We start from the raw sequence: 23,965 nt of genomic DNA, 5'->3' as shown, positions 1-23,965 counted from the left end.
AGGTCGAGATCCTTCGTCAGAGCCATTGTGTATTGTGCCTTGATACATGTCATTCAATGGAATAGAACACATTTTATTTTATTTGCAGATGCTATTGTAGGTTGGAAAGCAGAAGGCAGGGTGGCAGTGTGGCTACATGTTCCTATTCTCCAGAGTCGTTTTATACCTGCTGCAGCTCGTCAAGGTTTCACCTTTCACCATGCAGAGAATGACCATTCTGTGTTGGCACTCTGGCTGGCCATGGGGGAAAGTAGACTTCCTTCTTATGCAACACATCAAGTAGGAGTGGCTGGTGAGTAAATACTTTGTCCTTCTGAGTGGTTCAGTATGACTTTACTTTATATTTTGCTTATTTAGGAAATGTCAATGTTCAAGGAAACTGTAAGAGAGGAACCTGAGAAACTCACACACCCAGAGGGAACCTACAGATCTGCCGTAGAAAATGTCATAAATAATTCTAGGACTTTTACTCCACTTCTCCATGTAAATCCATACGTTAATTATTCTGAGCAAGTGCCTTCTGAGATCATTTTAAAATATACAAAAAGCTGGAGAAACTCAGCGGGTGAGGCTGCAACTAGGGAGCGAAGGAATGGGTGACGTTTCGGGTCGAGACCCTTCTTCAGTTTCACTCCATAGATGCTGCCTCACCCGCTGAGTTTCTCCAGCTTTATGTCTACCTTCGATTTTTCCAGCATCTGCAGTTCTTTCTAAAAAACATTTTAAAATATACATTCATTTTGCATGAATTGACCCTTCTTGTCCTATTTCTACAGTTTAAATTGAAATTGATTCAGAAATGGAATTAGAATTGATTGGTAAAGGTGTCTGATTTTATAGGGAGAAGGCAGGAGAATGGGGTTGTGAAGAAAGGATAGATCAGCCACTATTGAATGGTGGATCAGACTTGATGGGCCAAATGGCCTAATTCCGCACTTAGAACTTATGAACTATGTTTCAGATTTATCTTCTCTATCCAGTTAACTTTTTTGTATTGTAAACTCCATCATCTTCCTTAAACAACATTTTTAGATTAAACAAGATTTAACATTCCACATTCTTAAAGTCTAATCTTTATACTTAATTCTTTAATTCCAGAGTTCACCCCAGTGGATGGCTCTTTTCTGTATGCGTGCTAAACTCCTATGCCTTTCTTGATTTGGACTGTTCTCTGTCCTCACATCAAGGAAATTATGGATTCAGATGACCAGATAGAAGCAACATTTTGCAGGCAGCATGCAGAAGAAAACTTGACTTAACTTCATGACAAGGGTTCACATGGCTATCCCTCATGGCCATTTATACCTTTTCTCTCCAAGGACACAGGGTTGGATGAGGGTACTTAAGGGAAAAAATGAGCCTTTACAAAAATGGTTAATGAGGACAATAAAAATATTGCAACAACAAAATTCTGGATCATAAATTCAGAATGTGTTGAAGGCTGTAATGCAATATATGTCAACGAGGTAACGGTCTGTAGAAGGGTCTCGAGCCGAAACGTCACCTATTCCTTTTCTCCAGAGATGCTAACTTGCTCGCTGAGTTACTCCAGCCTTTTGTGTCTGTCAATGGGGTAACTTTACGGTATTAAGCTTACCTCAGTCCTATGATGTACCACATCCTTGAAGTCTGATGCACCTTCTGTTACATGTAATACATAGATACATAGAAACATAGAAAATAGGTGCAGGAGTAGGCCATTCGGCCCTTCGAGCCTGCACCGCCATTCAATATGATCATGGCTGATCATCCAACTCAGTATCGCGTACCTGCCTTCTCTCCATACCCCCTATCCCTTTAGCCACAAGGGCCACATCTAACTCCCTCTTAAATATAGCCAATGAACTGGCCTCAACTACTCTGTGTCAGAGAGTTCCAGAGATTCACCACTCTCTGTGTGAAAAATGTTTTTCTCATCTCGGTCTTAAAGGATTTCCCCCTTATCCTTAGGCTGTGACCCCTTGTCCTGGACTTCCCCAACATCGGGAACAATCTTCCTGCATCTAGCCTGTCCAACCCCTTAAGAATTTAGTAAGTTTCTATAAGATCCCCCCTAATCTCCTAAATTCTAGCGAGTATAAGCCGATGGGAATGGAGAAGTTAATTTATTCTATTTTCAAATGTGGACTTTTTCATGCTTGTTCAGTGTATCATCGCAGGGAATGCTGGTCACATATTGCTCAGGTACCATAATGTTAACTTTTACATGTTGGATTAGTTGCTATTGCATTAACTCAGAAGGAGATCAGGGAGGCAGGCACAGGAATTGGGAAGTTGGTGTGCATTTCAGATTTGCTCCAGCAGGAGCTGGAATAGACTTACCGAGCTGAATATCTACTTCTGTTCCTGTACAATGTTATAGTTCATAAGAAAATGGCTATTTTTTTCTGAAGCTGTGTATTTTTAATCTGACAGCAGGTGGCAGCATTTGCGGCATTTCCACTGTTCCGATGTTTGGCTAGAACATGTTTGAACATGTTTTTCTAACGTTCTGGCATGATGGGAAGATAATAGTTATACTGTTTAACCACAAAATACACAGGATGGCTTTATGAACAGGCAATTTAATTTTTCAATTTTGTTTTCACAAATATTTATTGGTATTTGGTAAAATTAGCCACTTTTGTTATTAAATATAACATACAAAAATGCATTTTGGTTCATTTTTTCCTAGTGTCTATAAAGTAATAGTGTTGTATAGCACAGAAACTGGTCCTTCATTCCATCAAGCTCATGCTAACCCAAAATCACCCATTTTCACTAACACATTTTATTTTCCCCTCATTCTATCAACTCCCTGCAGATTCAAGCAGTTGCCTGCACTCGGGGCAATTTACAGTGGGCAATTAACCGACCAACTTGCCCATCTTTAGGAATGTGGAATGTGGAAACTCATGTGGTCACACAAACTCTACACAGATACCGCAGGAGATTAAGATTGAATCAGTAATAATGGAAAATTCAAAGCCTATCTGTAAATAAATACATGTTATCAACTAACTGTTCATGTGGCGGCACCTAACGGCAGCGACATGACTGCAGTCCGCCTGTCTTTTTTTAAATTTGTCCCGTTAGATTTATGTTTTTGGTTTTAATTTTTATTTATTTTTTTTAGCTGTGTATATGTGGGGGGTTGGGATGGGGGGTGGGGGAAACCGTTTAATCTCTTCCCTGTATGGGGACCAGACTTTTTCCCTGTCGGGTCTCCGGTGTCGTTGGGCCTAGCATCGTGGAGCCGGCGACCGGAATCAATCGGAGGGCTCCAGTCGCGGAGCCTGCGGACTCGCCATCGCGGAGCTGGCAGACTTTGGAGCATGGAGAGCTGTAGTGGCGCACGGCTGCGACCCGACTTTGGAGCTTTGGAGGCTCCGGCCGCAGGCCCGGTGGACAGGAACATCATAAACTCGCAGGTCCCTGGTGGGAAACCGCTTTTCGGAGCTCCCACAACGGCAACTTCTCCCTTCGGAATCGCGGGGTTTAAATGACTCGGAGCGGGGCCTAACATCGCCTGCCATGGCTTAAACGGCCACGGGACTTACCATTGCCCGCCAGGGGGCTTCAACATTGTGAGCCCCAGTTGCCTCGACGCTGCAGTTGGATTGCTGGACCGCGGGAGAAGAACAAAGAGCAGGAAAGAGATAAGACTTTTACCTTCCATCACAGTGAGGAGGTGTTGGAGATTCACTCTGATGGATGTTTATGTAAATTGTGTTAATTGTGAGTCTTGGTTTTTTTTTGTAAAGTCATGACTGCAGGAATGAAATTTCGTTCGAACCTTATCAGTTTGAATGACAATAAAAGGCATTCTATTCTATTCTAACTGTGAGAATGCTAAATGTTCTGATTGTTGGATCATTCAATAATTTGCTACCTTATCCAACCCCTTCATTTGAATTTTCAGTCTCATCTGCTGCTCCAAAAAACAGCCAGGAGATTAGTAGTGGGAGGAAATCGTAAGATGAATCAGCATGCTGCTTTCTTCATGCCCTTTGACGTACACAATTCAGGAAAGCAATGAATTATCTGAAGAGAATTATTTCATTTGCAGGAAATGGGGATTAAAGTACACATTTCCTCCACAAATGGAAAAATAATAGCTAACTACAATCTGATATGGGTATACAAACTACAATGGATTATATTGTTTTTGTATAAAGAAGGATCTCGACCCGAAACGTCACCTATTTCTTTTCTCCAGAGATGCTATCTGACCCGCTGAGTTCCTCCAGCTTTTTGTGTCTATCTTCGGTTTAAACCAGCATCTGCGGTTCCTTCCCACACATATTGTTTTTGCATCTTTTAACAGGTGAAGAACAAAAGCTCACAAGTTTTCTTATGAACCCTTTCATGGCTAATATGACTTGACTCTGACATTTAGCTGAGGCGACCATGGTGGCGCAGCGGTAGAATTGCTGCCTTACAGCGTTTGCAGCGCCAGAGACCCGGGTTCGCTGTCTCTACGGAGTTTGTACGTTCTCCCCGTGACCGCGTGGGTTTTCTCCGAGATCTTCGGCTTCCTCCAAAGCTCTAAAGACGTCCAGGTATGTAGGTTAATTGGCTTGGTGTATGTGTAAATTGTCCTTAGTGTGTGTAGGATAGTGTTGATGTGCGAGGTCGCTGGTCGGTGCGAACCTGATGGGCCGAAGGGCCTGTTCCGCGCTGTATCTCTAAAAATGATTTTTAAAGCTGCTACAGGCATGACTGTACGCAAGAAGAGAGGTGATTAATGAATATTTTTCCTTATTTATTCTTCCTTCTATAAACAGGCTGAGGTCTGACCTCAGAATGTGCAAAATTATTCTGTCGCCGTCAACTAGAAAATATGTGGAATAGAATGTTTAGCGATTGAAAAATGCGTGAATGCCCATAATTGCTACTAAGGATCTACTTGCAGGATTGAAATTGAGATTTTATTATAATTGGTTCTATCATTATTAGAATAAATATGGACAAAGACATAATTCAAGGTTACCCTAAACGCCTGTTATAACAGAGAAGACTCATTGAGAAATTCAGGTTGTTAGCTTCTAGACAGAGGCATAGAGCACGAGGAGGCTAGTCAACCTCTCAGGCCTACTCTGCCAATCGGTATGATTGCAACGGTTGATCTTTCTCAATGTCATATTCCCATTTGATCTCCATATACTATAATGTATCAAAAAAATCTGTCTCCTTTTTAGTAAGAAAGGGTGAAACCTGGCAGAACTATAGTGATAAGAGATTTGTTAGTTAAGGGGACAGAGAGGAGATTTGTTGTGGCAGCAAGCGAGAATCCAGGATGGTGTGTTGCCTCCAGGATGGTGAGTCATGGTTCAGGAGTGGCTACTGAACGTTCTCAAGGGGGGAGGCCGAGCAGCCAGACGTTGTTGAGCACATTGGCACAAATGACATACGTAGGAAAAGGGATGAGGTCCTGCAGAGTGAATGGAGGGAGATAGGCAAAAAGTTATTAGACAATAGACAATAGATGCAGGAGTTGGCCATTTGGCCCTTCGAGCCAGCACCACCATTCAATGTGATCATGACTGATCATCCCCAATCAGTACCCCGTTCCTGCCTTCTCCCCATATACCCTGACTCCGCTATTTTTAAGAGCCCTATCTAGCTCTCTCTTGAAAGCATCCAGAGAACCGACCTCCACCTCTGAGGCAGAGAACCGGCCTCTGAGGCAGAGAATTCTGAGACTCACCACTTTCTGTGAGAAAAAGTGTTTCCTCGTCTCCGTTCTAAATGGCTTACTCCTAATTCTTAAACTGTGGCCCCTGGTTCTGGACTCCCCCAACATCGGGAACATGTTTCCTGCCTTTAGTGTGTCCAAGCCCTTAACAATCTTATATGTTTCAGTGAGATCCTCTCTCATCCTTCTAAACTCCAGAGTGTACAAGCCCAGCTGCTCCATTCTCTCAGCATATGACAGTCCCGCTTCCCCGGAATTAACCTTGTAAACTTACGCTGCACTCCCTCAATAGCAATAATGTCCTTCCTCAAATTAGGGAACCAAAATGCTCAATACTCCAGGTGTGGTCTCACTAGGGCTTTGTACAACTGCAGAAGGGCCTCTTTGCTCCTATATTTAATTCCTCTTGTTATAAAGGCCAACATGCCATTCGCTTTCTTCACTGTCTGCTGTACCTGCATGCTTACTTTCATAGACTGATGTACAAGGACCTCCAGATCCCGTTGTACTTCCCCTTTTCCCAACTTGACTCCATTTAGATAGTAAAAACCAGGACCTCCAGGGTTGTGGATCTGGGTTTCACCCCGTGCCATGTGCTAGTGAAGATAAGAACAGGAAGATAGGACAGTTGAATGTGTGTCTGAGGAGTTGATCGAGGGGGCAGGGATTCAGATTTTTGGACTGCTGGGCTCTCTCTGGGGCAGAGGTGACCTGTGGAAGAGGGATGTGTTACAGCTGAACTGGAGGGGAATCAATCCTCTGGTGGATAGGTTTGTGAGTGTTATTCGGACTTAAGGGCCTGTCCCACTGTACGAGGCAATTCAAGAGATCTCCCGAGTTTAAAAAAAATCAAACTTGTGGTAAGTACGTAGAATGTACGTAGCGGCTACGTCGGAGCTCGTGGATGTCTCGTAGCGGCTCGCAATGCTAACGCCAGGTAATCGGGAAACGCAGAAACTCTGGAAGTTTTTTCAGCACTGTGAAAAATGTCCACGAAAGCCCCGAGTACCTACGAACGGCTATTACCGTAATTCTCCAAGTTCGAATCAGGGGAAACTTGGGAGAACTCTTGAATTACTTCGTACAGTGGGACAGGCCCTTTAATCTACATCAGCAGGGGGGTGGGATCCAATGCAGGACCAAGGCAAGTGAGAAGCTGGAAGTCGGTACAAAAGGCAATAAAAGCAAGTTCAGTACACAGGACAGGCAGGAGTACACAGCAAATGAGATAGGACTCTGGTTTAAGTTGCATTTATATCAGAGTGATATAACAGATAAGGCAGATTAATTTGGGGCTTGGATAGGTACATTGGCTGAGACGTTCAAGCCACAACAGAAACCGAGCTAAAGGAGAGACTGGATGGGCAGCATAATGTTCCAGGGTACAGTTTCTACAGATGAGACATAGATGGGGGGTAAACGAGGAAGGGGAGTTGGTTTACAGATGAAGGAGAATATCATGTCAGTATACAGGGTGTAACATAACTTTGAAAATAAATTGTTTCAGGACCTGGTGAGGGGGGAGTAAAAATACAAAGTAGGTACATCCCTTTTATCTCTCTTTTTTTCTTTTTTTTACTTTTATATCTTCAGTTTTTTTTTTCTCGCTTTCTTTTTCTTTGCCTTTCTCCTTACCTCTTTTTCGGGTTTTACGTTTCTAAGGGTCTCTCTTGATCACTCTTTCATGCACTCACTATCCTATCTAATTCTCTTTCCTTTTCTTCTTTTTTAAAGTTTAAAATATGAAGTGGTACAGGAAATGTATTATGTTATTTTTGGCTTATATCACTGTAATGTACACTACTTCTAATAAATTAAAAAAAAAAGAATATCATGTCAATAATCCAAGATTACATTACGTCCAGTGAGGCTGTTTGGGTGGAGTTGTGAAATAAAAAAGGGATGATCGCCTTGTTGGGAGTGTACTACAGACCCCCAAATAGTCAATGGGAATTAGAAGACAAATAAGCCAGGAGATTGCAGTCAGCTGCAAGACTAAAATGGTTGTTATCATGGGGGATTTTAACTCTCAAAATATAGTCTTGGACTGCCACAGTGGAAGGGGCGTAGAGAGAGTGGAATTTGTCAAATATGTTCAGGAAAGTTTCCTTAGGCAATGTGCTGAGAGCTCAACAAGGAAGATGGCAAAGCTTGAACTACTTTTAGGAAATTGGGAAAGGCAAGTGACTGAAGTGATGGCGAGCTAACCTTTTAGGACCAGCAACCACAGTTCTATTACCTTTAAAATAGTTATGGATAAGGACAGGGCGGACCCATAAATTAAAGTTCTGAGCAGGGGCAAGGCAAACTTTGATGGTATTAGACAGGAACTTGCTCAAGTTGATTGGAGTAGGATGATTGAGGGCAAAAGGACATCCAGAAAGTGAGATGCTTCTAAAAGAGTGATGGTACTGATTGTGGATGATCAGCCATGATCACATTGAATGGTGGTGCTGGCTCGAAGGGCCGAATGGCCTACTCCTGCACCTATTGTCTATTGTGAAGGCATGCATGTCCCTGTTGGAGTGAAGGGCAAGGCAGCTAGGAGTAACGAAGCTTGGACGAAGAAATGGAGCCTCTGGTCATGAAAAAGATGGAGGTATGGGCCAGGAATCGGGAGCTGGGATCAAGTGTATTCATTGAGAGAGAATAGGGCTCATCAGAAACCAAAGCGATCATCTATGTGTAGAACCACAGATGATGGGCATGGTCCACAATGATAATTTCACCTCTGCTTTTAACGTGGAGAAAACTATGAAGGCTAGGGAATTTGAGATAGTCATGGAGATGTCTTGAAGACAGTCCATATTATGTTTGAGGAGGTACTGGATGTCCGAGGGCATATGAAGTTAGGTAGATCTCCTGGATCTGATCAGATATACCCAAGGACTCTGTGGGAAGCTGGGAGCGGGGGTCCTGGCTGAGATTTATGGTTCATCGTGAGACACGGGTCATGTGTCAGAGGACTGGAGGGTGGCTAATGTTGTGCTTCTATTTAAGAAGAGCTGCAAGGAAAAGCATGGGAACTATAGATCAGTGAGCCTAACATCTGTGGTACTTTACTGGAGAGAATTCTGAGGGATAAGATATGCATTTGGATAGACGGGCTAAATAGGGATAGTCAGCATGGTTTTGTATATTGGAAATCGTGTCTTACGTATTTGAGTTTTTTGAAGTGGTAACCAAAAAGGTTAATGAGTGCAGGCCATAGACAATGTTTATATGGACTTCAGCCAGCTTCCACATGGTAGGCTGCTCTGGAAGGTTAGATCGCATGAGATCCAGGGAGAAGTGTGCAAGCTAGGACTTTATTATTTGGTGTGCAGGAGGTTGGTGATCTTATGGAGGTGAATGCACAGAGTAGGAGAATCAAAAACAAGAGGATATATGTTTACGGTAAGAGAGGCATGATTTAATATGAACCCGAGAAGCAAATTTTGCATTCATAGGGTGGTGGGTGTATGGAACGATCTGCCAGATGAGGTAGTTGAAGCAGATAGAACAACAGCATTTAAAAGATACTTGGACAGGTACATGGATAGGTTTCAAGGTTCAAGGTTCAGTTTATTGTCACGTGTACCAATTAATGTGCAGTGAAATTTGAGCTAGCATACAGCCGTACTAAGTGAAAAGCAACAAGACACACAGCCACATTAAATAAAGTTAACATAAACATCCACCACATTGGTTCCCCACATTCCTCACTGTAATGGAAGGTAATAAAGTTCAATCTTCTCCCTCTTTATTCTCCCGCGGTCGGGGCTGTCGAACCATCCGCAGTCGGGGCCATCAAAGCTACCGCAGCCGGCAATCCGAAGCCCTCGCATCGGGGTGATCGAAACTCTCGTCGGGGCGGTTGAAACTCTCTGCGGCTTGGAGCTCCCGAATTGGTCTCTAACCGGGGGCCGCGGGCTCCACGATGTTAAAGTCCACAGGCCCGTGGTTGGAGCTCTCCACATTCGATCCCTGGCAAAGGGATCACAAGCTGCACAATGGCAAGTCCACGCCACGCCCGTGGTTGAAGCGCCGGGTTGGTCTCCAGGAAAGGCCGCGCCATTCCACGATGTTAGGCCGCAGTGGGGACAGAGATACAATACGGAAAAAATGTGCATCTCTGTCGAGGTAAGAGATTGGAAAAAAGTTTCACCCCCACATAAAACAAACCAAGGAACACTAAAACATACTCTTTAACACGTACTTAAAATAACAAAAACAGAAGACAGGACAGACAGGACAGACAGACAGTTGGCGAGGCAGCCATTGTTGGTGCCACCCGGTGAATGGGAAAGGTTTAGAGTGATATGGGCCAAACACAGGCAGATGGGACTGTTGTATATGGGGCATCTTTGTCCATGTGGGCAAGTTGGGTCGATGGGCCTGTTTCTGTCCTCTACAACTCTATGTTCAGCAACTTGGCCTTCATTACCATATTTAGAAGTTTACCAGATCTTAGAGCGAAATTATTATTGAAATATTTTTTTAAGCATTTGTCGTGCTGATGTGTATATAATACTAGACTAAGTAAGTGTGACCCGTTGGGTCCCAGCATCACACAGGAGGGCTGGTCACCAACGCAATATTCCACCTCTCCACCAATTCCAATACTGCTCGCCAGTGGGGGGGGGATTTCTGTTGCGCTAGTATGGGTGCTGCAGGTTGAAGGTACTGGTTTCCAGAGGGCTAGTATAGACATTGTGGGCCGTATGGATGCTTGGGCAGGCATCCAACTGTTGCAACGATTTTAAAAGCCAAGCCAAGGCAAACAATTGGGCTGCAGACACCCGACAACCAAAATTCATCTTGTGAACACAAACTTGTTAAAAAGGAGAGGCAAATAATTGGTCATCACACCACATACAGAAAGACATAGTCCAATAAATTGTAGGCCAGGGCTAGGGAAAGGGATCTGCAGAGGAGAACAAGGCTGTGTCATGGTGATATTGAAGCATATCTAAATAGCTGGGACAATGAGTAGCAATTTGTGGCAGGGGGAAGGGAGAGTGGACTAGAGATTGGATCTACAGCATGAGCCATGGCTTGAGAGCAAGATCACGATGTCAAGACCAGGTTCTCATGGGCTTTGGAAGCAAGATTATTGAATTGGAGTGAGTTGTGTGAATAGGTGAGGAAGATTATTGTTATGGAGTGGAGATAGCCTCTGTCAGATTTCCTTATCTCCACTAGATACCTAGGTCTTCGCAAGTAAGAAAATGCTGTATATAAAAATTACAGTTCCAAATCTTTTTTAACATTATATTGTGCAATGTGTTGAGACACTAAATAGACAATAAACAATAGACAATAGGTGCAGGAGCAGGCCAGGAGCAGGCCATTCAATGTGATCATGGCTGATCATCCCCAATCAGAACCCCATTCCTGCCTTCTCCCCATATCCCCTGACTCCACTATTTTTAAGAGCCCTATCTAGCTCTCTCTTGAAAGCATCCAGAGAACCTGCCTCCACCGCCCTCTGAGGCAGAGAATTCCACAGACTCACCACTCTGTAAAATAAAATGTTTCCTCGTCTACATTGTAAATGGCTTACTCCTTATTCTTAAACTGTGGCCCCTGGTTCTGGACTCCCCCAACATCGGGAACATGTTTCCTGCCTCTAGCGTGTCTAAGCCCTTAACAATCTTATGTGTTTCAATGAGATATCCTCTCATCCTTCTAAACTCCAGAGTGTACAAGCCCAGCTGCTCCATTCTCTCAGGAATGAGTGAAATCATTAAAAGGTATAAATATGATGCAAGAATTTTAAGCATTAAGCTAGAATAGGACAATAAAGGCAGATGATAGGCTAGAGTGACTTGGTGTTGATTAGATATGTGCGACAGAGGTTTGCAGTTAGGATGGCATGGAAGAGTGTCAAAATAATTCAACTTGGAAGTGACAAAAGCATTGATAAGTTCTGTAGGGATCTGAGCAGGTCCTCTGTTGTTCATGATGTACACAAATAACTTGGAGTTAAATGTAAATGTGTGAGTTAGTAAGCATGCAGATGAGATAAAGATTGCTGGGGGTGTGGACTGTGATGATGGCTGTCAAAATATACAGTTGGATATAAAACAACTACAGAAATGGGCAGAGAAATTGCAGATGGAGTTTAATCCAAGCAAGCATGAGGTGTTGCACTTTGGGAGGTCGTGTGGAAGGGAAAGGAATACAATTGATAGCAAGACTCTTCACAGCATTGATGTGCAGAAGGATCCTGGGGTCCAGGTCCATAGCTCCCTGAAAGTCGCAAGACAAGTAGATAGGATGGTATATAAGACATTTTGTATGTTCACCTTCATTAGTCGGGCCACTGCATATAAGAGTCAGGAAGTCATGATGCAGTTTAGAAGACTTTGGTTTGTCTACATTTGGAATGTTGCGTGCATTTCGGTCACACCATTACAGGAAGGGAAGTGGAGGCATTGGAGAAGGTGCAGTAGAGGCGTACTAGAACTCTACCTGATTTTGGGGAGGTATTGGAAACAAGAAGAGGTTGGACAAACATGGATTGTTTTCTCTCGAACACCGGAGGTTGAGGGAAAACCTGATAGAAGAATATAAGTTTATGAGAGGCATGGATAGGGTCAGATAGCTAAGTTTAGTCATAGATAATTCAGACCATTTTTCCCAATGTGGAAATGTCAAAGACTAGATGGCATATGTTTAAAATCAGAGGGGTAAACTTTAAAGGAGATATGCGGAGCAGGTCTTTCATACAGATGGAACATACTGCCAGAGTTGCTGGTGGAGGCATATACGATTGTGGCATTTTAGAGGCATTTAGATAGGCACTTGATCCGTTGGGATATGGATCATGTGCAGGCTGATGAGATGAATCAATTAATTAATGAACAAATTAATCCCAGCACTTGTTAACACAATGCAGCCAGTACATCACAAATTCTCACAGTGAGTAGGAACTGGGACCAATGAAATTATTATAAAAGTGATATTTGTCACTAAATGATCTCTGCCGTTTACCCCATTTACTCCTCCCTAACATAGTGTTTATTGCATTTTCCAGACAGATATGTGGAAACAAATAAACTGGGTTCAAATATAGTAATATTTTAATTCCCTGTAATTAGATGCATGATCCTTCCTTTTTATGTATTTAATTTTAACATAGTAATCATTTGACATATATCTCATTACTACTTGAATATACATAGATAATTGTTTTAGGAATTATTTTAATTTGAATCAAATTACCAGGGAAATAATTTCCTCTGAGAAGAAAGGGAAAGTATCTTATTCAGGGACAAATTGATGTAACAATTGCTGTAGAACATGCCTCAACTTGTCTGAGGCTACTTGCCAAACTATGTCAATCAGCAGACTTGCTTTCTTTCCATCTGTCTGTAAAATGCCCAATCTATGTAATTTGGCAACTTAAAATAGAAGATTTGACTTAAATACTGAGCTAAGTGTTTAATCATAAAACTAACGTCAGCAACATGGAATTTAGTGATAGTCCATGTTGCACCGATTACAATATATGAAGTCATAAGAAGACACAGATTTATTTAAAATACATTACGCCTTTCATTGCAAGTTTAAAAAACAAACCAAATGTTGTGTCTGAAAGGAAATGAGTAATATTTTGTAGCTCTTATGAAAGTTGACCTTTGCATATCTAAGTATGAGTTATAGTGCATTGCCTTAAGAAAATAGAGGTCTGGCTTTTCAGTTAAAGTACTGTTTCCTCATGAGAACTGCCCTGTTCTTTTTTATATAAATGGCAAGGAGAATTTTGAATCGATCTTAATAAGTTAAACAGTTATTTTTTTTTCTATGAAATAATGACTTGCTTTACCCTAAAAGTTTAACAAATGTAAATGTCACAAAAGGAGAAAGTAACGGCATGGTGGCGCAGTGGTAGAGTTGCTGCCTTACAGTGAATGCAGCGGGTTCGATCCCGACTACGGGTGCTGTCTGTACGAAGTTTGTATGTTCTCCCCGTGACCTGTGTGGGTTTTCTCCGAGATCTTCGTTTCCCTCCCACACTCCAAAGACGAACAGATTTGTAGGTTAATTGGCTTGGTAAATGTAAAAATTGTCCCGAGTGCGTGTAGGATAGTGTTAATGTGCGGGGATCGTTGGTCGATGCGGACCTGGTGGGCCAAAGGACCTGTTTCTGTGCTGTATCTCTGAACTAAACTAAACTTAAAATTTAAATATTTATAAAGGCAAATATTTGTACTTGTGCTTGATGGACCTACACTTTATTTTAAACAGTTATCATGCATTCTATTTACAACTATTTTTTTCTGATCTACAAACTTTAGAAAAGGATGGAAGGCTCCAAAAAACACCATGTAAAGTTCAGAGAAATGTTTTAATCCACTAATAAGTTTAGAATATGTCCCCTACGTCATATGTATATTATAGAGTAAATTATGAATCAAAAGGATTCAAATGTATTACATTTGGCTGATCTATGAAGCTGCGTGGGATTTACATTATTCAATGTAATGCAAAATTACTATTTCCAGGTACATTATTTAGAGAATTTATTATTTTCTCCTGGGTGGGCTTGACTTTTGTTTGCTTAGCTTTTTTTTAATTTAGCCAGATCCAAAGAAATGTGCTTGTAGATGCGTTTAAGTTTGGCAAGCTGAAGAGGTAGCATTCCAAATATTTGTACACATATGAGAACAAAACATGTCATGTTTGATGCTGGGATAAAGGGATTCCTTACAACATCTAGTGATGTTGAACCCATACAGAATATCTTGCATTTAAACTTACATTTTACAGCAATAATGCCTCATTGAAATTCACCAATCGTAGAATATCGTTTCTGATCATAATGTGTTCTAAATTTGGGGAGAAAAATTGGGAAGTTAATGTTGCCCTAAAATACCAAAATGCAATCATCTTCATAAAGATGGCGGATGTGCGGGCGTGGGTGCCGTCTGTGTATGGCAGCTTGCCCGCAGTCCGTCTCTTCACATTTTTTTTATTTTAAGTCCTGTTAAATGTTAGTTGGAGGTCTTTTATGTGGTGGGTGGGGGTGGGGAAGGGGGAAACTTTATTTCTTAGTCCCCTACCTGGTCGGAGAGGCAGCATCCCTCCGAGCTGCTTCTTCGCCCCGCCTTCGCGGCCTACCATCGAGAATGGAGCGGCGTTTCCTGTCGGGACCGGCTGGGACTACAGCTTCGGCGGCGGCGATGCAGCGCTGGGATACCAACAGGGACATTGGGTCGCTGTGCGGTAAGCTCAGGAGCGCTGTGGCAGCCGACTCCCAACATCGCGGAGCTGTGGCTGCGGGCGTCCGGCCGCGGGCGGCGCTGGATTTGGAGCGCCGCGGAGCCTGGGATCGAGTTCGCCGGGGTCGGAGCTCCAACCGGCGCAGCCTGTGGTCTACGAGTGCCCCGGTCTCCGGGGAGGAGGCAGCCACACCAGACTTTCCAAGCCGCTGAGGAATGTTTCACCCGATGCCGGAGTTCCATCTTCACGGCAAGAGGGCCCTGAAAATCATCGGACTGGCTGCAAGGCCACAAATAAGCCCCGACCTCGGGTGTTTCACAGAGGAAGAGGACTTAACATTCTGGTACCTTTCCCCACAGTGGAATTTTTTGATTCTGCTGTGGGGGGACGTTTGTGTTGAACTCTATAATGTGTTGTGTCCATTTTCTTTATTTTTGTAACCTTTTTCTATGGTTTGTATGGAAACTTATTATCTATTTTATGTAAAGCACTTTGGTGTCAATGCGAGTTGACTTAAAACGTGCTATATAAATAAAACTTACTTACTTACACTGAGACCATCCCACATGTTGTATCCTAAACTCTTCTGTCAGAAGTAAGATGTCGAATTTTCATAAAAGAAGGGATGGAGGCTTATTCATCATTTCTTGGATCATGCATTATAGATTTTCCTGTTTTGGAACATAGAAATTCCTCAGGATATTCCTCGATATGTTGATGAAATGACAATAGACAATTGGTACAGGAGTAGGCCATTCGGCCCTTCAAGCCAGCACTGGCATTCAATGTGATCATGGCTGATCATCCACAATCAGTACCCCGTTCTTGCCTTCTCCCCATATCCCCTGACTCCACTATCTTTCAGTGCTCTCTCTCTTGAAAGCATCCAGAGAACCTGCCTCCACCGCCCTTTGAGGCAGAGAATTCCACAGACTCACAACTCTCTGTGTGAAAAAGTTGTTCCTCATCTCCGTTCTAAATGGCGTATTCTTAATGGCCCCTTATTCTTAAACTGTGGTCCCTGGTTCTGGACTCCCCCAACATCAGGAACATATTTCCTGCCTCTAGCGTGTCTAAACCCTTAATAATCTTATATGTTTCAATAAGATGCCCTCTCATCCTTCTAAATTCCAGAGTATACAAACCCAGCCGCTCCATTCTCACAGCATATGACAGTCCCACCATCCCGGGAATTAACCTGGTGATAAAGGAACATAAGCCTGATAATGGGAAATGATGAGAGAGCAGTTTACCTGCTTGGAAAATTCAGTGTTCACTCCAGTGGGTTGCAGAGAGCCTAGGTGAAAGATGAGATCTTATTATTCTCATTTACAGTATGTTGGGCCGCACGATGGATATAGAGGAGACCTCAGACAGAGTTCTTCCAGCATTTCTGTCTTTGTTTCACATTTTAGCATCTGCAGTTTCCTTTGAGTTCTGGAGTCACATTAGTATGCCCTTGAACCAATAAGTCATACTTCATGCTGATATAGCTCAATATTGCTTGAGAGTTTATCAAAATATTACAGTGCAGTCAAATTCAATGTTTGAAAGAAACAATTGTGAAACAATCAAGGATCCCAGATTGAGATGAGGCTGACTGCAGCAATATATAAAAGCAGAAATCTGTTCAAACCATATGAAGAAATCTGTTCAAAGCAACTGATGATCAGTGGCAGGTGTTGTAAAAAGGGTTTAACGTGATCAAGATCTAGTTTATGTGCTTGAGGATCAAAAGCTGTTCTTGCCAAAAGAAGAGTCAGGGACAAAACCTCTTAAGATAGAGAATACAAAGTATATCACCACAGATCTGGAGCAATGCCAAGAACATCAAAAAAGAGTTGGAAAAGTTATAATACCAGGTTGGGGGGGAGGGGGAGGGGGGGGGGGGGGGGGGGGGGGGGGGGGGGGGGGGGGGGGGGGGGGGGGGGGGGGGGGGGGGGGGGGGGGGGGGGGGGGGGGTGGGGGGGGGGGGGGGGGGGGGGGTGGAAGAACAATTCCACAATGATATAAAAACAATGCAAAAAAAAAACTACTGTCATATTTAGAACTAAAAGCAAGGAAGAGCCCTTGAAAACAAATAACAGTGATGTTGTAAATAATATTGTTCAACGATTCCTCGAATCAGTAGTTAAGGTGATTAACATATCAAGCAAGCTAATGCTGAATGTGCGGATAACTTCTCAACAAAGTTAATCAAAAAAATTAAAATACTAAGCAGCAAGAAATCTCCAGACACAGGGAAAGGCTTGGATAGAGTGGATATGGAGAGGATGTTTCCACTAGTGGGAGAGTCTAGGATTAGAGGACATTCTTTTAGGAAGGAGATGAGGAGGAATGTCTTTAGTCAGAGGGTGGTGAATCTGTGGAATTCTGCCACAGAAGGCTATAGAGGCCAAGCCAGTGGATATATTTAATGCAGAGATAGATTCTTATTTAGCACAGATGTCAGAGGTTATGGGAAGAAGGCAGGAGAATGGGGTAAGTACGGAGAGATAGATCAGCCATGATTGAATGGCAGAGACTTGATGGGCCAAATGGCCTCATTCTGCTCCTATCACATATGACTGAACTACAGATGCTGGAACCTTGCATAGAACAAAGTGCTGCAGTAACTCAGTGTGTCAGGCAACATCTCTGGAAGACATGAATAGGCAACGTTTCAGGTTGGGACCCTTCTTCCAGAAATTTCCAGAGTTTGGTCTGATGATTTTGATGAGAACAATGCAGAGGTTTACCTTTTTTTATAATTTGGGAAAGTTTTTAAATTTCCAGTGGGAAGGTAGTGCTATTGATGCTTTCCAGCAAGAAGTTCCTGGAAATTGACCTAGAAATGAAGAAATGGGGATGTTTGCCAAGTCAGCTTGACATATGACTAAGAGTACAACATACGGATTATGGTATCTTGGGTCTTGGCCTTTTGTTACAGATTTGGCAAATTCTGTTGCAAATATCCGGTTATTTTTGTGCAGGCTCAATGCTGCAACCACCAAAGTATTGGTATTGGACAAAGTGAATGTTAAAGTTGGTTGGAAGGGTTGCCAGTCAGGCTTTGTCTGGATAACCTCGTGCATCTTATGTTTTGGTGGGTGGCCACGCTCATCCAGGAATATGGAGTGACAGGGGTTTGGAGAGTCTGAAGAAAAGCCAATTACCACATATTATTCAGCTGCTGTTCTTTAATCACTGCAATTTTGTCAATAGTCTGGTTAAAAGGAGAGATCTAGTTAGGTTTCTGATCAAAAGTGATAAGCAAGTTGTTGAAGGTGTGATATTTGATAATGTCAATGTTAATCAATGTCAAAGGAAGCTGGTTAGCCCCTTTCTTGTTGTAGATGGCCATTGCCTGGTCCTTGTGGAACTGCTACACACTTGTGGCAGGGGGAGTGAACAACTGATTTTCTCGAGACATTGAGAAATGTTAAGAGAAACATCCAAGGGGAAATTATTAATTAGTGAGTATGACAGCTTTTTCTTCCCAGTGTTTGGATTTTTCATTGTTACTTTTGTATGTAGAGATATATTTGTTCTTCGATTCTGTTGCTTGCCTGTCCTTTACCACACCAGAAATCTAGGATGTGAATAAGTGTCATTAATTAAAAGAGCTCAAGAAACATACTTTAGACCTCAAGCAGCATCTGGCATTACTAAAACACATCTGTATATTTAACTCTTAAATTGATAGCACATGGCAGGATTAGGTCATATCACGGTTTAGAAATCAACAGAAGCAACTGTTAGGCAGACTAGGCAGCCAAGCAGTGAAGAGGTCTCACAGGTACAGTTAGTTGCCTCTGGATCAAGGAGAAGGCAACAACTTTGGATCCACAGTCGGAACCTTCCTAACTTCAATGTCATTAGTAATTCCTTTTAGTGCTCTGAGCTTCGTACTTTTCTGGTGATCTGTTCATATACCTGAATGGTTAATTAGATAGGTATTTTGGTTGGTGGTGTGTGACAGTATTAAATACATACTGGGAGACACCTGGGCCTTCAGAACATGCACTGGAGATTACCACATGCGCTTGTATCGCATTGATGGTAAGTCATTTCATTGCATAGTTATTTGCCTATTAATATCCCACACGTATAAAGAGAGAGTTTGAGGAGGATAAAAATAAGACATAGAATTACAATAAGTTAGTAAGATAGTACAACGCCATTTACTATCTAAATGTGGGAAAAGGGGAAGTACAACGGGATCTGGGGGTCTTTGTACATCAGTCTATGAAAGTAAGCATGCAGGTACAGCAGGCAGTGAAGAAAGCGAATGGCATGTTGGCCTTTATAACAAGAGGAGTCGAGTATAGGAGCAAAGAGGTCCTTCTGTAGTTGTACAGAGCCCTAGTAACACCACACCTACAGTATTGTGTGCAGTATTGGTCCCCTAATTTGAGGAAGGACATTCTTGCTATTGAGGCAGTGCAGCGTAGGTTTACAAGGTTAATTCCCGGGATGGTGGGACTGTCATATGCTGACAGAATGGAGCAGCTGGGCTTGTACACTCTGGAGTTTAGAAGGATGAGAGGGCATCTCATGGGAACATATAAGATTGTTAAGGGTTTGGACACTCTAGAGGCAGGATACATGTTCCTGATGTTGGGGGAGTCCAGAACCAGGGGCCACAGTTTAAGAATAAGGAGTAAGTCATTTAGAACGGAGACGAGGAAACACTTTTTCTCACAGAGAGTGGTGAATCTGTGGAATTCTCTGCCTCAGAGGGCGGTGGAGGCGGGTTCTCTGGATGCTTTCAAGAGAGAGCTAGATAGGGCTCTTAAAAATAGCGGAGTCAGGAAATGGGGAGAAGGCAGGAACGGGGTACTGATTGGGGATGATCAGCCATGATCACATTGAATGGCGGTGCTGGCTCAAAGGGCCGAATAGCCTGCTCCTGCACCTATTGTCTATTGTTAGTGAAGGAGATGCAAGATATAGGTGAAACATTTACATTTTTTTATGTTTTCTAGAACCTTCATTTCTTAATGTTGAGAAATTGAATACAATCATGATTCATCAAATCACAATTTTTAGCTTATCTTTTTGATCTTCTCAGGGAATTAAAATATAATTTTCATAAAATAAAACATTTGCTGCAGTCACTTTGTTTCAGTCAGATCTCTTAAAGTAATGGGCCTGGAGTAAATATTAAAATATTAAAAGTCCTTTGTGAATACATTTTGCATGTGTCCATATTGAGATCCAGTATTATAAAAAAAATACAAAAGAACACAGGTCTGGCAGCTTCTCGGGAGAATATGAATAAGCAGCATTTCAGGTTCAGACCCTTCTTCAGACTGTGTGCATTAACATCTGCAATTCTTAGTTTCCACAAAAATATACAAGTTTTAAATGGAAATTAAAGTGGAATCATTGGATCATTGGGTCGTAACTTGATGTTTTTGAGTACTTCAAGAGTATGCCTCCATCGAAAGAACTCCTGGTAGTTATGAAACCTCTCTCTCTTGAAGGTTGAATGACAATAACTAGAAGGACAGTCGGGTTCAGCCAGATTAAAATGTCCACCATTAAAACATCCCCAAAACAAGGTGACCATGTAAACCTAGGCCTTTGACACCGCATGCACTTCCAAATCCTAGAAACTTCTCACTTCAATAACACATAACCAGTCCAGTGTATGTACTATGAGCATTGTTGAGGGAGATCTACTGGAATTTAATAAGAAATAAACAGTATTGGATTAAACGGTAAAATAACTGTTCGAACAAATGTTCAGAAATGCATCAGTAGCCTTCATGTGTATATGAACTTGACAAACTGATATTCTAATTGAGCTTTTTGTGATTTTCTAAGATTTTTGCTACTTTTTTGTTATCGATGTAGCTTTACACCAGACTCATCAATTTCTTGTCCATCCTGCAGGTGCAGTGCTTGATGAGGTGACCGGTAAAGTTTTGGTTGTGCAAGACAAAAATAAGGTAAATTAAAAGATAATGCATTTCCGCATACTAGTGAAGCAAACATGAGCATGTTCAAAGGAAAGGTTACTTATTAGGACATTGGCAAAGAGACACCTGATCTTATACTGAGCTTTTAATTGATCACTACCATTATACACTTGCCGAATTTAAATGTTCTCACAAGTATTCCAATTTTTGACCAAATACATTTCTGTGATATGGTCTTACGATATGGACCTGTATGCAATCTGGAAATTCTGCACAGCTCACCAAAATAGGAATCAGATAAAACTATTCATCATGACTTTATATATACTTCAATTCATGTGATCGGCCACCATCAGATATATACCTACATTGACAAGTTAGCGTTCAAATCAACAGATCTCTATCTCAGCACTTAGCATCAACGTTTGAGCAAATATACATGCTGATAACTGATGTTTGTTTTCAGAAAGTACGACACGTTATTACTAAATGTATCTGTGCATTTTTACAATGAAGAGTCGCTTGCCAAAACGGCTAACCAGGGAGGTTCATGAGGATATTAAGTTGAAGGAAAAATGATATTGTGGTAAGAGTTAGTAGATTGATTCATTTCAGAATCCAGCAAAGGAGAACTAAAAATGTAATCAAGAAGGGGAAAATTAGCCAGCCAGACAGTAGCAAAAAAAGTATAAATGCTTACAATAACAGCTTGTCCAAGTACATGAAAAGGAAGAGTGAATACAAGGGGAACATAACCTTAGAAAATAATACAAAACAAGGAAGAGGTAGAGGTGGCGAACTGATATTTTGCAACACGCTTCACAGCTGAGGATACTATGACCATTTCATTTGTACAAGTAATATGGGGGAGAATCAAATATCATTACCTAAGGATATAAGTATTAGGAATACTAATAAGGATAAAGGCTATTAAGTCCCTTGTACCTAAAGATGTACATCCCAGAATCCTAATGTAGACAAAAATGCTGGAGAAACTCAGCGGGTGAGGCAGCATCTATGGAGCGAAGGAAATAGGCGACAAAAATGCTGGAGAATTCTTCAATTTCAGGTAGTCCCCACTTTTTCCTTCTTTCCCCTCCCCTTCCCATCTCTCCCACGACTACCTGAAATTGGAGAATTCTCCAGCATTTTTGTCACCTATTTCCTTCGCTCCATAGGTGCTGCCTCACCCGCTGAGTTTCTCCAGCATTTTTGTCTACCTTCGATGTTCCAACATCTGCAGTTCCTTCTTAAACATTTTGTCTACTCCCAGAATCCTAAAATCATTGGTTAGAGAAATGGATGAATTGGTTGTAATCTTTCAAAAATCCATAAATGCTGGAGGGGTCAAGAAGCAATGGAAAACTACCGGTACGATACCCTAATTCAAAAAGGATGAGAAGCTAAAATCAGTTGATCTAGGCATATACACCTAATGTGCATTATTGAAAAAAAGTTTGAATTAACTATTAAGATCTTAATCTGATCAGTCAGAGTCAGCATGGCTTCATAAAGAGGAAATAATGTCTAAAGGCCCTGTCCCACTTTCCCGAGTTACTCACAAACGCTCCCGAGTTTTCCCCTTGATTCGAACTCGGGTAATGTCGGTAGCGAGCTCGTAGGAGGCCATCGGAGTCCGTAGATGTTTCGTAGCGGCTCGTAATGCCAGCCGTAGGTACTCGGGGCATCAGGTAAGTCGGGACGTTTTTTCAGCATGTTGAAAAATATTTTTTTAAATAGCCCCGAGTACCTACGAATGGCTATTACCGTAATTCTCCGAGTTCGAATCAAGAGGAAAACTCGGGAGAGTTTGTGAGTAACTCGGGAAAGTGGGACAGGGCCTTTACATGTCCCCCGACTTCATCTCTGGGCTCATCCATGACCCCGGACCAAGGCTTGCATTGGTTCCAGCGGCGGCTTCTCTTTTGGCCCCAGTCTCAGCCCCATCCCAAGCCTCGAGCTCGGCCCTCATTCCAACTCCAGCACCACCCTCCCCACCGGGCGTCGGGCCTCGGGACGCCGGCGCTGGAGTGCCCCTCCCTCCCGGAATGTCCCACCCTGCCTTGCCAGTGCATTGTGATGTCACTCGGCCAGAGTGGCCCGTCCTGCTTTGCGAACTGGAGTGCCCCTCCCTCCCGGAGTTTTTTGAAAATCTGGAAAGTGCCGTCGGAGCGCTGGAGAGCGCATTGCAACGTTACTCGGTCGGAACTTTTAAAACTTTCAATGATTAAAACGTAAAAAACGTCGAAAATATAGGTTGGAATGCGCCGGGAAGATGTTTATCGCGTTGTGGAGGAAAATGTGATTAGGATGTGTGAAAATGGGAAGGCAGTGGCCTAGCGTTTGGAAGAAAATAGGAAAACTAACCAGATTCTCTCTCTCACACACACACACACACACACACATACACACACACACACACACACAGAGTTTTAGTTATAGATAGATAAAATCTAACAATGTGCACTTTAACCACATATGATTTTTTTTCTATTACAAATCTCAAATTGTGGAGTCTAGAGGCAAATAAATAAATGATGGGTCTTTGTCCCGAACATTATGGAGGGCACTGTATACGAAGGAGGGAAGGCAAACTAGGGGAGGATACAAACAGTTTACAGAGAGTTATGGATAAGTTAAGTGAACAGTTAAAGTTGGCAAATTTAAAGTATATATTAAAAATATGAAACATTCAGTCTGCAAAGAAGAATGATAAAATTGGTTGTTATTATGTTATTTTACAAATGGACAAATGCTGCAGAAAGCTGCAACACAAAAATATTTGAAATTCCTCATACAGGATATACAGAGAGCTAGTTTTCAGGTGCAGCAGATAAGAGGGGAGATTAATGGAACGCCACATTGTAATCCAAGGAGGACAGACTACAAAGTTAGGAAAGACTTGCAGTAAATGTACAGCACACTAGCGAAACTACCTCTAGGATACTGTGTACAGTTTTGGTTACTTTATTAAAAGTAAGATATTTTATCATTGGAGGCAATTCAGGAAATATTCTCCAGAATAAATCTAAAGATGTAGGGGACGTCTTATAAAGAAAGGTTAATAAGTTGTCCCTTAGAAGAATGAGAGACAATTTTATTGAAACATATTAGATTCTTTGGGGATTTGCCAGGTCAGTATAATAGAAAACATTTAAAATTTAGACCCAAA

At 42.2% G+C, this 23,965-nt stretch overlaps 1 protein-coding gene across 1 annotated transcript in view; it reads left to right on the top strand.

Moving 5' to 3' along the window:
• The window catches only part of nudt6 (nudix (nucleoside diphosphate linked moiety X)-type motif 6), a 47,081-nt gene that overhangs the window by 10,016 nt on the left and 13,100 nt on the right, over nucleotides 1–23,965 (top strand). The window contains 2 exon segments of the mRNA XM_055647317.1: nucleotides 89–292; nucleotides 20,768–20,823. Of these exon segments, the coding sequence (XP_055503292.1) occupies nucleotides 89–292; nucleotides 20,768–20,823 (260 nt within the window).

The sequence above is a fragment of the Leucoraja erinacea genome, chromosome 1, assembly GCF_028641065.1.
Source record: "Leucoraja erinacea ecotype New England chromosome 1, Leri_hhj_1, whole genome shotgun sequence".
Classification (NCBI taxonomy): domain Eukaryota; kingdom Metazoa; phylum Chordata; class Chondrichthyes; order Rajiformes; family Rajidae; genus Leucoraja; species Leucoraja erinaceus.
The sequence above is the reverse complement of the archived record's forward strand: the minus strand, read 5'-3'. Positions and strand labels throughout refer to the sequence as shown.